Source organism: Coturnix japonica, chromosome 1 (assembly GCF_001577835.2).
Source record: "Coturnix japonica isolate 7356 chromosome 1, Coturnix japonica 2.1, whole genome shotgun sequence".
Taxonomy (NCBI): domain Eukaryota; kingdom Metazoa; phylum Chordata; class Aves; order Galliformes; family Phasianidae; genus Coturnix; species Coturnix japonica.
The window spans coordinates 13,400,513-13,418,750 of NC_029516.1; the positions used below are offsets into that span (position 1 = coordinate 13,400,513).

Consider the following 18,238-nt stretch of genomic DNA (forward strand, 5'->3'; position numbering starts at 1 on the left):
CATCAACACAGCACCACCTAAAATTCAAACCCCTGTCTGAGAGCATTGTCCAGACATCCCTTGAACTCTGGCAGCTTGTGGCTGTGACCAGCGCCCTTGGGAGCCTGTTTCAGCTTCTTATGTTTCATATACACAAATGTATCTGTTTCTCTGGATATAAGTTCTGTCTTCTCTATGAATAAAGGCCAAACATTTGTTTTGAGGCAGTTTCTAACCCAGTTATAATACTTACAAATGCAATGCTTCTGGGGATTGCCGAAGTAGTTTTCTTCACATTCATCACATCGTTTCCCACCATAGCCTACCTTACACAGACACTGGCCTGTAAGCTGGAAACAGTTCAAGATTTAACAACTGCCCATGTAGTATGACTGCATACACATTATTTACTGGGTTTCTTTTTTGCTCTGTGACCTTTATTATACAGCTGCACGGGGACCATAGTGACACTGCTTCTGCACATTGTTTGAATACAGTTTAACAAGATAAACTTCCTTTACCATCTCTGAAGGCTGTTAAAAAAGATTGACTTTGAGAGGTGGCTTTTCTTTACTAATATGAAAGGTTTCATATGGTCCAATCTGATCTTTGAGAACATCCTCTGGCTATTATCTGAGATATGATTTTTTCTTCTTTTGTGGAAAAGATTAACAGCTTATTTTTGCTGGAACAAAGTACTCGTCTTAACATTTCAACTTTTAACTACATGATATATATGCTGCAGTGGAAAACCTCCAGGGTACGTTATGCACATTGCCCTAGAAAAATTTGTTTTGGAATTCAGGGCTGAAATTGGACTGCAGGGAATTACAGCTCTGATAACAACTTGGACAAGCAGTAGTAGTTCTTCTGTGTTAAGGGCTACATTTTGTAGGAAAAAGAATAGCTCCACTAAGTAAACCAGGGCGTAATGAAAGCATATGGAAAGGAAAATGTGAAAGCACATCAGCAAGAGCTTGGTGTAAGGTCTTGGTGCCATGAAATCAATAGCAAAATGGCTGTTGTCTCCATGGACCACAATTTTAGCTCTCTGTTCTGAAGGACTGTTGTATTTTTTCCACCTTCTTGATCTAGAAAGTGCCCAAGAATTAAAAACAAGAGAAGATACAGGAGAAGCCTGATTGATGATGCATGACTGATGTAATGGCCTCTGCTCTTTGTGAGAAGGAACCCTTAAAAAACCGAACACTTGCAAGACTCTTAGGTCCAAGCCTGGACTTCCTCCTTCCCTCTATGTACACTTATGGGGCAGTTTTTCCTCGCGTTATTTTCTCATGTATTTCTGTGATCCACTTTAAAAGGAAACACGCAGGCAAAGAGTAATTGCTTACAACTAAAGCCACAGTATCAGAACAGTGCGTTTGGTATAATGGCTCCAAGCCAGCTTACACCAACTGCAAATTCCCTTTGCAGAAACTGCAAAGACTTGCTGTTTCTGGGGAGCACGGCAAAAATCCATTCTCATATGAGAAGGTCCCAACCTTGTCATGCCAAAACATTACCCTCCCAGTTCCCAGAGAAGAGAGTGATTTCCTTGCCTGGTCACACTGGTTACTTTGGGTGTTTTTCAGGTCACAGTCACAGAGCTGACATCCTTTTCCAGCAGCCAGGTTCCAGTAGCCCGGCGCACACTGGTCACATGTTGAACCAACCACGTTGGGCTGACACTGGCAAGCTCCAGTGGCTGGGTCACACAGGCAGGCTGTATCCCCACCAGGGCATGTGGCAGGGAAGACACCTGCAGGATTGCACTTGCAGACTGGAAAGAGAAGGACAACTGCTACAGCAGATGGTGGTACAAATGGCTGACGGACAATCAGAACTGTACAGAATTCTGTTGGCTTACAGAATGGTTTGGGCTAGAAGGGATCTTCAGTGACCACCCAGTCCAAACCCTTGCAATTGGCAAGAGCACCTACTGCTAGATCAGGCTGCTGAAAGCCCCATCCAATATGAACAAGCCCAGCTCCCTCTGCCTGCCTTCATAGGAGGGGTGCTGCAGCCCTCTGAGAATCTTTGTGACCTCCCCTTGTCCCATTCCAACAGCTTCGCACCCTTCTTGTGCTGGGAGCCCCAGACCTCAACACAGTAATGCAGGTGGGGCTGCTTGAGAGTGGAGCAGAGGGAAATAATCACCTCCCTCAACCTATCAGCCATACTTCTTTTGATGCATCTCGGGATACAATTGGCTTTCCAGGCTGCAAACACACACCGTTGGCTTATATCCTATGTTTTATCCACTCGGGACTATTCCTAAGTCCTCCTCTTTCTATTGTGGTTTGTCTACAGCTTCTAACAAACTTACTGAGAGCTTTAACTACTTTTAATATAGGCACAAAATACCAAAGTTGTAGTGAATTTTGAATCTTACTGGCATGAAATGCTAAATATGTTGGATGAAGAAATGCTGATTTACAGTAGACTCTGCAGTGTGGGAAACCCCAGTAAAGGGTAAGCCAAGTAAGATCCTCCTTCTTCCTTGCAAGGAGCCAAAAGTTGTTGCTAAGTTATTTCTATCTGACATCTTCCAAAGATGAATGAGGTATGGGTTTGAACTGTATTTCAGAGATGCCCAGAAAAAGGATTTCTTGATAATAATTATGTCTTCTGGCCTGTACAAATTAGGTCTTCAATTAACATTTGTGAAAATGACTTTTGATAAACTCTGAGGGGAAACTTATGCTCTGCTTTTACTTCTACTCCTTCCTTTCTGCTCAAAATGCTGTTACTGGCAGTGCTCTCATGAGAACTATTAAATTGCCTGAGCAGCCTCTGTCTCGCTGTATCATTAAAACAACTGGCAAGGCAGGGAGCTCAGCAGGGGATCATCTGGTTAACTGAGCATTGCTTAGCTGGCATCAGCCTGCAACATGGATAAACAATTATCTTTGATTCCTTTAACTTTAATTTCTTCCTGACTGGGATGAATGCACTTTTATTTTTCAACACAGAATAATGCTTTCAGTTCAGGTGAGCATTTCCTAGAGGTGATATTCAGTATAAGATTTAGGCAGACCTGCATGAAAAACAGAGAACTTAATAGATGCCACATTAACAGTTATTTCTAGCACTGGGAAGGAATTTCTTCAGTACTCTCATATGTGGCCTACTTTAGTTTTTCCGTCCCCCTAAGGGCTAACCTCTCCCTATAAGCCTAATTTCTTTATAACTTCTCTTGCTGGCAATATGCAGTTGCAGTGCTGTTGCCCACTTACTTCGGCAGTCCTGATTGAGGGCTGAGCCAAAATACCCGGGTTTGCAGAACTGGCAGTTTGCTCCATGGGTGTTGTGCAAACACTTGACGCATTCCCCGGTGACCCTGTTACAGGACTCTGGGTCTGTCACATCAATGTTGTTGTTGCAAGGACATGGTGCACATTCCTCCCCTGGGCTTCCTGGGATTTTGTAGAACCCAGTAGGACATTCATCACACCGGCTGCCTGTCAGACAGGAAGGTACAAACATACACTGCCTAATGAGACTTCAAGTGGATCATGCAGTTTCTAATAATACTGCAAAAATGCTCAGTCTGGCTGTTCAAATGCCCAGTTCCAATGCAAAAAACCAATCTGTTTGAGATCTTTAAATGGTCAGTTAAAATTATATCTTTCATATTGCAGTCTAATGGAACTACACCCTCCTCACTGCAAGGGGCAAGTTGGTGTCACTGGGACCTTGTCCAGTGTTTCATCCTTGCCCAAAGACTACTCTTTCATCACTGTCCCCAGGTCCAGAGCTTTCCCCAGTCTCCAGAAGGGTGAGTCTGGTGCCACAGGAGTGACCAAGAGCCTCACCAGGATGGAACAAGAGGAAGAACATTCAAAACTAAGGATATAAGAGTTCTATGAGGGCAACAGTCCCCTGGGAAAGTACCAAGAAGAATTATTTTGGCCTGGCAGCCTTTCCTCAGGCAAAGCTGCTCTTGACTTAGAAAGGCACCTGGCTTAAAAAAGGGTGACAGCATTTGTTTGGTTTTAGCTCCATTGCAGGAGATGTTCATAATAAACATGGGAAGAAAATGCTTCAAGTTTTCCCTGTGGAAATTCAAGGTAAGGCAATGGGATCTTTGGAAGCAATGCATCAGTTTGCTGCAAAAACAGCTGCATTTGGGACACCCAAGAACTCCCCTCTCTGCAGAAGCCACTGCAACAGTGACACAGTCACTTTTGGGCATGACATCAAAGCACGTCTTTATTTTGCTCCTTACCTGAATATCCCTCAAGACAATTGCAGACTATTTGTGAAGTCTGGGAGTCCTGGTAACAGGAATGTGCAAAGAACCTCTTGCTTGTAGGTACTCCTGGACACATGCATGGGCGGCAGGGCTCTCTGTTGGAAGGGTTTCCATAATAGCCATCGATGCATCTGTCAAAGCAGTCAAAAGTATATACATATATATTGAAATCACCCATGCTCTGTCTGCCATGTTCTACAAATCTGAGGTGACTGATGGCTTCTCTGAGGCTGCAGTCTGTCCATAAAGACAGGCAACACAGAGGCTTCTGAAGCATCATAGATCTTTAATCTGCTTTACTATAGCAAATGGGAACACAATTCTGTATATTTATAAAAGCCAGGCTAAAGGTCTTGGCTCTGATTATCCTCATCCTGGGGTGCAGATCTCCTGTGGAGGTACAGGGCAGCAAGTGTTTCATTCTCCCATTTTTATCCACTTGCTACCTACATGCACAATAGCCAAAGGTCATATCATCCAAATGAACAGCTCAATGGGTTTCATTGTAAAATCCTCTTAAAAGGCAATGGCATGGAACAATCTAGCCAAACTGAACTAACCAGCCAATGAATGCAGTTCTGATGTCCCCTCTGAACTCTGTACCTCTACCAGAGCATAGAGTTAAAAAGGATCATTGTTTGGAGTGGGAATGGAAACACGTGGGAAAAGTCATTTGCTGGTCATACAGAAATGATATGAATCAGCAAACAGGGCACATTTATTTAAGCACCTTGGAGATAACTGTAGGTGTTAAAATGAATATTCAGCTCTAGTTAAGCTTCTTGGCAATTTAAAAACCAAAGCAGACCTGGTATTGCAGGTCCAGTACCTTGCACAGGCCCTGGAGCACATCACACAGAGCACCCATATCTCAAATGCCATCTTAAGAGGAGCCCACTGCAGTGCTGTGTGCATGCTGTGCCACTGCCCACCCCATAGGACAAACCTTCCCTCTTACATTTACCCAAAAATCGATATTTGCCATTTAGGACTGGGACCCAGTTTAACTCTTGTTTTAGCTATGATTCCAGCTAGGGTCATTGATGCATTGGTGGAATGTAGGTGAGACCCCAGCAAAGCATGTATTCAAAGAGCTGGTTTACATGTGAGCTGTGCAGTGCTGCCCATCCCCTCACCTTTCACAGTGGCTTCCAGCTGTAAACCCGCTGCAGTTCAGGCACTCTCCAGTCACTGGGTGGCAAAGCTCTGTGAAGCCGTGACATGGGCAAGGGCGGCAGCGGGGAAACCCAAAATACCCGGGCAGGCATTGGCTGCAGTGCCGGCCATCAACATTTGGGAGGCAGGCACACTGCCCCGTCACCTGGTCACACAGCGAGCTCACTGAGCCCTGCGGGTGGCACTCACAGGCTGGAAAACAACAGAAGCAAAGCTGTACCTTCAGCGCATCACCCCATCACCCAACCATTGCCGATCCCACGGGAAGGAAGGGCAAGCAATGGGGGATGGCAACATTGTTAAATATGTAACTAGATTTTGTATTGCTTCATGAGGAAAAGGAGCTGGGGAGATTAATTGACAGTTGGCTGAACTTGAGCTGATAGTGTGCCCAGGTAGCCAAGAAGGCCTGGCTTGCATCAGAAATAGTGCAGCCAGCAGGAACAGGGAGGTGATCATCCCTCTGTACTCAGCACTAGTAAGGCTGTACCTTGAGCGCTGTGTACAGCTGTGGGCTCCTCACCACAAGACAGAGACCCTGGAGTGTGTCCAGAGAAGGGTGGGGTTGGACTGGTGGTTGGACTAGATGATCTTTGACGTCTTTTCCAACCTTTATGATTCTATGCTTATATGAACAATAGTGGCTTGAAAGCCCTACAGAGCTGGGGTGTGCACAGAAAGCCTAATACTGATACAAGTACCGGTGGTAGTACGGGTGAAGGTAGTGGTGTTGATGCTGGGTGCTGAGTACTCACGGTAGCAGCCATGGAAGCCGAAGCCATAGCTGCCTGCAGAACAAGTGTCACAGCAGCGCCCCACAACATTGGCTTTGCAATGGCACTGGCCTCCCAGTCTGCTGCAACTGGCGTTCAGCGAGCCCAGGAGATTGCACTTGCATGCTGCCAACAGGAAAGAAAATCAAGTCAGGTTTGGTTAAAAACCAGAAGAGTGTGGTAGTTGTAAAAATTCTGCAGGTTTTGCACTTGTATTAAAGATTCTAAAGACACCTCATCAGAGATTCATTAACCAACAGCCATGGCTTGGGTTGTTTGATGCTACCGCAATAATGCATCACCAGCACCAGTCTTGTTGTTGAAACACCATGCTCAGGACACTGCCTCAGCCTGTATTTGGGATAGGCCAGAAAGAGATGTGGAGAAATGTAGATATACATAGATCTAGAGATACTCTGAAGTCTAGAAGTACTTGATATAATCTGGCATCCTGCTGTGGCACTGGCCATGATGAGCGAGGAGTGCTTTTAGACTGGATAGAAGGATGAGGTTTTTTACAGCAGGGGTACTGAGGCACTGGCACTGGTTGCTTTGAGATGTGGTGGAAGCCCTGTCCATGGAGATGGACAAGGTCAGGTTAGACAGGGCTTTGAGTACTTGACCTGGCTGTAGGCGTCCCTGTTGCAGGCGAGTTGGTCTAGATGACCTTTAAAAGTCTCCTCCAACTCAAGTACTTGTATGACTTAGCCTACCCTTATTTTCTGCTTTCTGGACACCTCGGACTATCCTGCTGAATGAAGCTGCTCTGCTAACTCATAGGGAATGTTTGTCCAGGACACTCAGATGTCAGAGCTGGAAAGCCAAAGTGAGAATCCCATCACTGTGGGAAGCAGATTTACAGGGGAGTCAGTGCAGCCCAAAGTTAAGTGGTTCTGGACATTTTCCAAAGCTTCAAATCCCATTTGCTACTTCCCTTACTCTGGTATACTGCTGAGGTTTTCTTGCTGAACATCTTGCAGCTCATCAGCCTGTATGTTGCTGTGCCTGGAGTCCTACCAAGCATCCAGCTGGCCCACAGCATCTGGGAAGGGGGCTTAAAATCCTATGTCATTTTCTACTAAACAAAATTAACCAAACTTTCTGCTTTGGCCATTTGGTGAAGCTGGTTGCAGCACTCTTCAGAAAGCATACAAGCATTGCTTGTGTGCTCTTGTAGCTTGGAAGGCCAAGGGTAGCCAGGGCTCCATCAGAAGAGGGGTGGCCAACAGGGACAAGGAGGTGATTATTCCTCTCTGCTCTGCCCTTGCGAGGCCACATCTGGAGTACAGCATCCAGGTCTGGGGCCCCCAAAACAAGAAAGACGGGGAGCTGTTGGAATGAGTCCAGAGGGCCACAAATATGAACAAAGGCCTGGAGCACCTCCTGTATGAAGACAGACTGATGGAGCTGGGCTTGTTTAACCTGGAGAAAAGGAGGCTGAAGAGTGACATAATTGTAGCCTTTGAGTACCTAAAGGGAGCCTATAAACAGGAGGGGAATAAACTCTTTCAAAGCATAGATAACAGCAGGACAAGGGGAAACGGTTTTAAGTTGAAAGAGGGAAGATTTAGGTTGGATATCAGGGGGAAGTTCTTTACAATGAGAGTGGTGAGGTGCTGGAACAGGCTGCCCTGAGAGGCTGTGGATGCCCTGCTCCTGTAGGTGTTCAAGACCAGGTTGGATGGGGCCCTGGGCAGCCTGGTCTAGTACTACATGTGGAGGTTGGTGGCCCTGCCTGTGGCAGGGGTTTTGGAGATTGATGATCCTTGATGCCTCTTCCAACCCAAGCCATTCTATGATTCTTAATTCTGTGATTGCCCTATCATGAAATGGGCTTCAACAGCCTTGGCTTTTCAATAGCAAAGCCACTTGAAGACGTTTGCATCATGCTTAGGGTTGGATATACTATATGCTCGTATTGGCTTCATTGATGCACACAACCTCAACAAAATGTCCTACAAACTGAAGGGAAAACAGCAGTGCCCAGGCAGCTGCCTGCATGCAGACCTTACCGACAGCACCATGGTGAAGGCGGGCTGACATACTGGCTATCAGCCGGGCGCACGCCTCGGGCAGCACATGAGGTCCGACTTCTGATGCAATTTCAACACAGTGATACTTCTGGTAGTCATCTAAATCCTTTTTGCTGCATAAGTTCTCCATGGAGTTGATTCTGGGAATAAGTCCAAGCTTTGGCGTTAAGAGGAAAGGAAAATATTTTTGCTTAGATATGCTGAAAACCAGAATTTCCCACATCCTCTGTCAGTGCTGCGCATGGCAAGGACAGAAGCCTGGAGCCCTGCATTTCTAAATCTAAATTCACATTTATTCTGAAGGTCTAGACATTCCCCAAGTTCTTCAAATAAAAGAAGTCAGGCTATAGTAAGGCCTCGGGTACAAGGTCAGAAATGTTGTTGCTACTAAAAGGTGACATATTTACAACTCCAAAAGCAGCATCCAGCCAAACATTTTACTTGTACTACTGTGATAGGGAAAAAAAAATCAGCTGTGGACTCTGTGTCCAAGTATGGCCAGCTATTGCCAGGTCCAGTCCTATGGAAATAATTAGAGGAATAAATATTTAAATACTTTTCTCAAGAGAAGGACCCAAAACCAACACCCACTTTCTGCCTTATTGGAAACTTGGAAAATGTCTGCACACAATTCCCAGGAAAATACAGAACTAATTTTGCTTTTCCAATGTCAGGGCCCATCTCTAAATATATCCATGCTTTTCTAATTGGATTCAGATGTATTATGAGGATTTTCAAAACCTCTAGGTGAAGGAAGAACTGAAGTATGCGTCCCTAACCACAGCATCTTGTTGGCATATGCGGAGTGTGCTCGTAATGAATGAGCAACCAACAGAGGTACATACACTGCTTATTAACACATGCAACACTTCTGACTTGATGAGCTGCTGCAGTATTGCTCCATAAAAATGTTAAATGATATAATTCAGTCTCTCTGCATATAAACATAGGAAGCCAATGCCAGTGGAGGCAAAGAGAAGCACACTTCCCTGAATTTCTGATAAAATACATTACAAACAATTCTGAAATGTTTGGGTAGGTCTGTTTAACATAATAAACACACAAACAAAAAGCAACCAAACAAAAAAACATCTTAAAGCTGTATAAATGCAACCGCTTGGGAGTTGAGACAGCGTTACTCACAGAGTCAATCAAGATGAACAGTTTAGCCTTTGGGTCAGAGGCAGAGGGCTGAGAAAAATACACATCCACAGAGTACTGGGTTCCTGGCTCCAGGCAGACTGGGGTCTGCAGCAGGGCAATCCTGGTTAGCAGAGATACAGCACTGTCACAGCCAGCACAGAAGGGTTCTCCCCAAAGCAGGACAGGGCAAGCTGTGGGGTTCTGTGAGCTCTCCCTGCCCTCCCTTATACTTTATTATTTACATAATAAAGAGTGCAAACTGAAAAAATGGTTTTGAAAATAGGGTAGGATGGAGTCTTTAGGTCAGTATTCCCTTCCTATACTGATATAGCTTTATCTGGACCTCCACTAAAGAAATCAGTCCCAGCAGGGCCTAAGGTTGCTCTCCTGGTCATGGCAAAACATTGCCAGGCTGGGACAGGGTCATCTGCTTCTTCCTGCACTCCTCCAGGCTGCAGTGTGTTATCATGCAGCAGCAGCAGGAAACGTCTCACATGTGTTTGCAATAACCCCACTTTCCCACAGATTTATTGCACTGCAATGCTTCAGTGAGAGATTTGCACACAGAAAATCTACAGAGACAAACAGAAATAGACAGACCTCTTTGTAGCTGGGAGGGCAAACACGTGAGGTTCCTGTGAAAAGCCGTTGGCTTTGCAGTGTTGACTTGATGAAACACCAGTGGGCTGGACAGCAACACTTGCTAACCAGTCCTCTAAAGTCTATGAACAAAAGGCAAAAGTTACGATAATTTCCTAATTTTATTAGGAAACATTACTTCTCAATAAGAGTGGTGAGGCGCTGGCACAGGCTGCCCAGGGAGGTTGGTGGAGTCACCATCCTTGAAGGTGTTCAAGAAAAGGGTCAGTGTGGCACTGAGGGACATGGTTAGTGGGCATGGTAGGGATGGGCTGATGGATGGACTTTGAGGTCTTTTCCAACCTTTATGATTCTATGACTGTACCTGAAAAACTCACTTTCTCCTTGTGATAGCTTCTGAAAGCCATCTGATTGCACACAGCAGTGACAAAATAGATTTTCCCTATGTCTTTTAGTATTAAAGATAATGTTATTTGAGAAAAATTCATTGCGTTTGAACAGCAGTAATGAAAATGGGACCTCAGCCGGTGCAGATGGAAACAGCTCTGTTAAAGCCATTGGAGCTGCTTCCTTTCTCAGCCCAGCATTGTCCGAGAGATATCCCTCACCATACGCCTCTTCTCACATCTAATAAGGAACAACAAACAGAGATGACTTTGCAATGAAAGTCTTTAAGATTCAGCTGTTCCATCCAGTCCTGAGAAGGAAAAAACAACATCAAACCAGCCCACTGCAAAATTATTCTCGTGCTTTTAGTCAATGGGAGTTTTGTTTGCCTCAGAATGGCAGGAAATAATAGAATACAGTAGACAGAAGGGGTATCTTGAGTGGGGGGTTGTCCCAGGGAGCTGGGAAGAGAAAAAAGAAGGCATGCATAAATACTCATAGGGAAAATACACTTGTGTGCATCTTTGAACACACAGATGCAGACTTGGATTTAACCAGATCTGGATTAATGGATCTCCCTAGACATGCCTTCATCACTGAGAAATTTTGTCCAAGCACAAAATAAGATTTTGGCTAATATTCTAAGGTTTTCACACATCTTAGAGCCCAGATGGTGTGGCTGGGAAGGTGGATGACTGCAAAAGCCCTGGATAAACATCTGCTGTGTATGTACAGATCAGCACACTCCTCTCCTGCCTGTGTTCCCATTGTTCTCCGCAGAAAATCTCAGCTAAAAATACAAAATTGCCATCTGAAGCAGAAGCATTTTCCTGTTGTCTGATACATGAACAGAAATCCAGTCCAAGCAGGGGCTCCAAATGAGGATCTCCAGACAATGACACCTTGGCTAATACTAAGAAAACACTTGTTTTTCTAAATATGAGTGGAGAGGGTTAAAGGAATCGGTAGAGTGCATGTTTAAGTGTTGATAAACATTAAAAAGCAAACAATTTTCATTTTAAATGAAAAGAGCTTTAAAGAGTAGAAGGACTTGCCACCTCCCACAACTGGAAAAATAGACCATGCAGCTGTCACACCATCACAAGATATGCAAGCCATCGCCAGTACCTCAGGCTCGTAACGGATTGCGATAGTAAAGTCCATAGCCAGGGGAATGTTACTGATGGCAAATCTCAGCCCAGCTCCACTGGGGACACGGGCAAAGCCAGGACCCGTCCAGGTGACAGGTCGGCCAGTGCTGGGCTGCCTGAAAACCACCTCCAGGGCCGGGTCCTGTCCTCGCTCAGCTGTGCCCTGCAAAGATATGCAGACATTGTCAGCGTCACAAGTTATAATCAGGCAAATTTGGAAGAAAGAGAAGAACTACTTTTGCTGTCTTGATTACTTATCTCAGACAGCAGAAAGCCTTGTTTCTGGACACACTCTTGATCTTGAACCCTCCCAAATGTGGGAAGTTTAGCATCACAGACAGTGGAAAACAAGAATAAGAAGGATTAGGTTAATCCGTCCATCTCTGTATATTTGATACTTCCAGGCATTCACATTGCAAACCTTCAACAGATTGAACTTAATTTTGCACATGGTTAGACTTTCCATTATAAGCTGAATAAATAAATATCAATAGATACGACGGCTAAGCTGACTTGCAACAATAGAGTATTTAAACACAATAGGTGCCAGGTTAACATTTAGGTACATTTAAATGTTGTAGATGTCTTGAAAGCAAAGCAAACCAAACCAAATCAAACAAAAAAGGGGTTTTATCTTCCTTGGGGATCTTCCTTTCTAAACAGCTAATTCAATCTGAGCCTACAGTGCCTACTGTGGCACTGGACATAGCAAAACAAGCCTATCTGTGTGAATTATAAAATATCCAGCTCAGCTGCCTGCTAAGAGAATTGATTTCACTTGTGTCTGGGTTGTAATGTATAGGACTGTCAATTCCACATGCACAGACGTATCCTTTCCTTCTGTTGCAAGACTGGAGTTAGCGTTCGGTATAATCTTTATAAATAACAAAGCAGTAATTTACCTGCCCTAGTCCAGCTTCTCTTACACTTCGTTTTTTGCTCCTGTTTAGCACAATCTTTCCATTTTCAATCATGAACTCATATCCTTGCTTCTGGAAGTAGATGTCACACCTTGGGAGAGTGGTTGGTTTGACCTGTGAAGTAGAAGTAATGAGACAGGACGCAGCATTGTCTCAGCAGTTTTGAAGGGTTGGTAAGCAGCTAACAGGAAATCCCTATTCTTAAAACAAGCTCTATTCTCTGCAGTGTGAAACCTTGTAGCACGGCCCAGCAACTGCTGGAAACCCTTTTCCCTCACTCTCTCACTGTTAGGTTGCACTTATAATCTGTGTCCCAGACATCTGTTTTCCATTGAATTACTGGACAGTAGGATGCATGCTGTCTGTGATTATAGCTAAATATTTGTGGATGTGACCTACAAATAAACGTAGATTTTTTTTTAAATTTTTTTTTTTTAATTATTATTTCTTCATAGTTTCTGGACAAAACATTGGAGAAGATGTTTTAGTAAAATGTAGGCAGCGGAAGGGATGCATTCCAGCAAGATGAGATGTGTAATATGCATGGGGGAAGATCTACCCCAATTTTGAGGAATAAATAAATAAATGTCCTAAAAACATTATGGATGGATGCCAAATTCTTAAGGAAATCAGGCTACAATCAGTTCCTGTATGTAAGGCAGCAGGAATGAGTCCAATGGAGCAGAGAGCAATTTAGTCCTTACTTTGTTATAACTTTCCAGAAGAACCAAAGTTTGCGATAGCTTCTCCTCGAGCTGTTGGCAACTCTAACACTTTAACTTAAATCATTAATTTCACTGATTTCTGCTAGACCAGCCCATACCTGAAGAGCACCAAGGATAGTTTCATAGGTCACCACAGCATGTAGTAATAGCCACAGTTACGGAAGAAATGGGAGGCAAAGAAGAACTGAGGATGGTCAAGGAAGGGATTTGCTTTGTATCAACCATCATATGGATCTATTTTCCATATGATGCCTGAACAGCCAACTACGTACCAAGGGTGCAGAACCAGAAAGGGGCATTGCATGCTCAGCTTCATAAATATAATAATCCAGGGGCAAAAAGAAGTAGCCTGGGGCTGGCTCATTGCACTGGCGGCCCACGATGTTGGGAAGGCACTTGCACTGACCGTCCTCTGGTGAGCACCTAGAGTTGGTACAGGGAGGATGTGAGTGCAGCATTTCTGGGTTCTCTCAGCATGAGAACAGCTCAGCTCCATCCTTGTTTCACCTCCATTTTGTTTCTTCCACAGTGGGACTGTCTCCACTATTAAACTTCTTCCCACCACCCTCTCTCTCTCTCTCTCTCTCTGTTCCCTCTGTCCAATGCTGCATTTATTTAGTTCTGTTTCATCACTTAGGAGATGTGACATGTCATGGCTTTCTCTATCCATTATATAAACAGAAGCAGAGATCCCTTTCTTTTCTGACCATTTGTTGCCATCTATTTCTTTATCAATTTCTTGTTTTAAAACCTATCTCCATATTCATTCTTAAGCATCTATCCCACGAACTTTTAGAAAGAGGACATGAGGTCACTAGCATCTTTGATTTGAGTGATATGGTAGTTTTCACATGCCTATGTTCTCGTTTCACACATCAGATGATGACTAGCTTTGATTTCTTGCTGACAAATACAAGCCAAGGAAGTTGAGGATCTGTTCTGCAGCACTGAATGTATCTAACAGGTCAGACTTCAACCCAGCAGAGTCCTGGGGAAGTCTATGTGAAACAAAACTGGACTCTTAATTAATATGTTTTGAATATGAGCCAAGGCTTAATAATAATAATAATAATAATAATAATAATAATAATAATAATAATAATAATAATAAAAGACAAAAAAGAGATATTTCTAACTTTTGAAGTGTGGAAAGGAGGCTAAGTTAAAAATGTCACTTATACCTTCTAATTTCTACTGATATTAGTGGTTCTCTCAAACTATGCAGCTTGTGTTCTGTATTAAACTAATCTTGACTCTAGCTGATCTGCAACTGGCTTTGAAGGTAGAAGATAAATCCCCCTTAAAATCACAGCTAGATCTCCAAGATCCCAACGTGATCTTTATATTCTTTGTGTGTGATGAAACTACATCTACAGCCTATTTTCCCACTGATTACTGAGATTACTCTATTAACCTAGCTAGAAGATCTAACGCTAGAGTTTGTGAAAACTAAAAATGAGACAAAACTTGAAGAAGAACATTAACTTACAAGCTATCCTGGGATCCACCAATGTCACAGTCACATGGAGAACAGCCATACACGCTCTTGCCAAGACCCCAGTATCCCTCCTGGTGTAAAAAGAAAATGAAAGATTTTTCTTAATAGCAAGTATTTAAGACAATGTATTTTATTCCTTAGGATGACTGATGCTTTAGTCTTCTCCTGGGGTGCCTGCCTGTGCTCAGCCATGTGAGATTGCTGCTCATACCAAAATGCATAGGTGCTCAGATACTGTGAAAAGAACCAGGTATTTATCCATCTGTGCAAATGAATTGCTCTGGAAACAGCAAAGATAACATTGCATTTCCTTTCCTGATTCTGGTGCAAATTGATTGCACTAACTTTAACAAGCAGTAAAAAAGAACCAAATGTGTCCATGAATGTTTCCATGCAAAATGGAAGAGTATAGCAGTAAAATTAACTTGTATTTTGACTAAATCTAATTGTTTACCTTTCTGGCAGTGACTGTTTCCTTCATGATGAAGGGAAAAAGACTATGAGCTTGTGTGTTTTTTGTGAGAATACTGACTGCACATATTCTGAGAGCAGCTAAATCCACAGATAACCAGGACAGGGTGGCAGTATTTCACAGCCTAAGGCACAGAGGATGCTTTTTTTTCATTCATATCCCTTCATCATCCAGAGACTGCTAAGGAGAGGTTGTGACTGAATCTAAGGGCATCTTCAGACTCTGAACAAAGGCTGTTTTCAGCTCTTCACTGCCTTCCTCATTGGTGGGCACAATTCTAGCCCATGAAACACAAAGTGAGCCCAGTGGAAGTTCAAAATCAAAGAGACAAGCCCCGAAGCTGTCCCATGTCAGGGTGGAGACACTTCCTTGGTAAAAACCAGATGGTCTCCATATTCCCTAAATAGCCTCATCACACAAGAAATGATGTCACATACACAGAGCCAGTGTCATTTTCTCCTTTGATGAAATGCCATGCCAGAGCCCACAGGAAGGCAGGAGATGGGAGAGGAGACTTCTAAAACAACATGCAAAGAGAGACAGCAAAAAGGGAACAACAAAAACTGTCCAGACACATACAACACATTTCTCACAGCGCCGGCCCGTGGTGAACTGCTGGCAGAGGCACTCCCCAGTGGCAGGGTCACAGACAGAGAAAGGCAAAGTGCCGGCAGCGTCACAGTTGCAGGCTGTGGGGAGAGAAATGTGTGGTTGCCTCAGTTGGCCCTGGTGATAGTAGCAGGAGTAGGATGTGTCTATCAGCATGCCTCACTCTGCTGGCTGGAAGCTATCACAGCCAGGCAGCATTTCCCTTAATCTATAAAGTGTTTAGCAGCAAGAAGAACCCCAAAATACTCTCTAAGGAATTTAAGCACTAGGCAGAGGACACAAAATATGTAATGGGCACCTCAGGGAGAAGGTGCTCTCAGACTTCAGAAAGTTTGATTCTGGCCCATGTACATCTTATATCACTGATGTTTTGAGTGTGGAAGAGTATTTTCTTCTCCTATTTCCTTAAAAGCAATATATTTACCTCCCAATGAACAGATTTTAAACGCATTTAAAATCATAGTTCTGACTGTGGCTTCCCAGAAAGAGCCAAAAGTGTCTTCTAAAGACCAAGATTATGCCCTTGGCATGAGATCATAGCAGCCAATTGGGTATTTTGTAACACAGAGAGTATCCATGAGTTATTGTGTGCACCTGTGTATTTAACTACTCCCATCTCTTAAAAATGCTTTGGGAAGAAGAACAAAAGTGGTAGTTTACATACGCTGGCAGCCCAGTGGGTCACTGCCCCTCAGCCCAAAGTGGTTGACCTTGCACTTGTTGCAGTGGACACCTTCCACATTCTCCTTGCATGGGCACCGACCTGCCACCGTTCCCAGCACAGCGTCTGTGTGGCTCTCACATGCACCGTGATGCAGTGTGCCCTCTGGGTTACACCTGCAGGCTACAGGCAGAGTCAAAGAGACATAGGAAAGCATATTTATATATAGGCATGAAACTTCAATTGCACAACTGCAGCTGTTAAAGTTCAGCGTTGTTGTGAAGACTAGAGATGGTAGGTAGTTCGGAAGTTACAGGTTCAGAAACACCTCTACAGCCACATGCAAGTGTGGGGATGCAATATGGCTCAGAGCAAATAGAAGCTAAAACAAGGAAGCTTACGGAGGCATGCGTGAGTGTCCGAGATGGCTTTGTGTGGATCCTGGTAAAAGAAGAGCTTGCACTGGTTGCAGTGTTGCCCTGTGGTGTTGTGCTGGCAGTCCTCACAGACCCCACCACTGACCCCACCACTGGCCTGGTACACGGCCATGTCAAAGTGGCACCTGCCAGAGTGGCCATTGCAGTTACAGCCTGCAACCAGAAACAAAAGGGGGATAATTAACACCACAATTCCTATTGTGTCTTGCCACCATTATGTCTACCTTTACAACAGGTTTACTTATTACCCATATAATTGCAGCATTATAATAAGATTACAGCCTCCCAGACCTTGCACTTTACCACTAGGGGCAAAAGCCACAACTGGGCCCTACCTACACTTTGTGAAGAACCCATGCAGGTGTGTCTGCCCAATACAGAGTGGGGAACACCTCTCCACTAAAGAAAGATCTAGCTTTCTGATGCAGATCTTCATCGATTATTCCTTTATGTCCTTCACTGTGGAAATAAATAAATAATTCAGCCTTCCTTGTCTAAATGCTTGTTTCATTTGCAAGAAAGACCCTGAGTTAAGCAATAAGCAATCTTTTGGCATCAGCATTTTCTCCTTATTAAAAATAAGAATGTGAAAATCCACATTCTAGGGCTACAGCACTGATGGACATATGAATCCATCTGTTTTTCTAAATGAAGCATGGAAAATGTTCCACCCCAGAAACCATCCCATAGTGCAGTGTGCTGGGACTGTGCTGCGCCCACCCCCCCAGTAATCAAAAAGGAAAAAAAATATGTTTGAGTTACGTTTGCAAGCATTATTTTGTGCCCCTTCAGCTGGTTTCCAGGGAGCATCATTGTAGAAATCTTTACATCTTTCACAGGACAAGCCATCAGTGTTGTGGTGGCAGATACATCGCCCATGCACCTGCAAGGTGGTGAGAACTGGTGAGATATGGTGATGAGAAGCAAGAAGAGGAGAAGAGAGGAGAGGAGAGAAGAGGAGAGGAGAGGAGAGGAGAGGAGAGGAGAGGAGAGGAGAGGAGATTCTTCTCAGTTTTATGGAAGGAAAACATAAAGGCATCCTTTCATCTCCCAATTGAAACAGATGTGGATCAAAATAATGTTTCCTGTATGTCTGCTGGCATAATCTGTTCCTGATTGCTCTGTTTCCTCCATTAAGATTTAAAGTGATATTTCCTTCCACTATTACTGTAAGTCTCAATGCTACAGAACAGCCACTAGACTTCATTAGAACTCCTAAATCAAGTTATATCCTTTCAGGTACTACATCTGTATTCATGAGAAGAGCTATAACCCCTACTGAGTTGCTTATGCTATTATGAAATGTCTTATCTGCAAATATAGTCAATAGTGATCTGCTTGAGGTACACCAGAAGGATTGGGGGAATTCAAAGCTCTTTGGCTCCCTCAGCTGACAAAATGCTCATTTATTTGGGGAAA

General features: G+C 43.8%; 1 protein-coding gene across 1 annotated transcript in view; it reads right to left on the bottom strand.

The window, feature by feature from the left end:
• The window catches only part of LAMB4 (laminin subunit beta 4), a 39,213-nt gene that overhangs the window by 12,855 nt on the left and 8,120 nt on the right, over positions 1-18,238 (bottom strand). The window contains exons 8-24 of the mRNA XM_032446712.1: positions 17,582-17,702; positions 16,784-16,972; positions 16,386-16,565; positions 15,692-15,801; positions 14,632-14,711; positions 13,415-13,565; positions 12,400-12,531; positions 11,475-11,660; positions 9,960-10,081; positions 9,360-9,480; positions 8,196-8,373; positions 6,166-6,309; positions 5,371-5,602; positions 4,208-4,365; positions 3,216-3,440; positions 1,539-1,759; positions 233-329 (exon numbers count right to left, since the gene is read on the bottom strand). Of these exons, the coding sequence (XP_032302603.1) occupies positions 233-329; positions 1,539-1,759; positions 3,216-3,440; positions 4,208-4,365; positions 5,371-5,602; positions 6,166-6,309; positions 8,196-8,373; positions 9,360-9,480; positions 9,960-10,081; positions 11,475-11,660; positions 12,400-12,531; positions 13,415-13,565; positions 14,632-14,711; positions 15,692-15,801; positions 16,386-16,565; positions 16,784-16,972; positions 17,582-17,702 (2,647 nt within the window). The remainder of the gene's footprint in view (positions 1-232; positions 330-1,538; positions 1,760-3,215; positions 3,441-4,207; positions 4,366-5,370; positions 5,603-6,165; positions 6,310-8,195; positions 8,374-9,359; positions 9,481-9,959; positions 10,082-11,474; positions 11,661-12,399; positions 12,532-13,414; positions 13,566-14,631; positions 14,712-15,691; positions 15,802-16,385; positions 16,566-16,783; positions 16,973-17,581; positions 17,703-18,238) is intronic.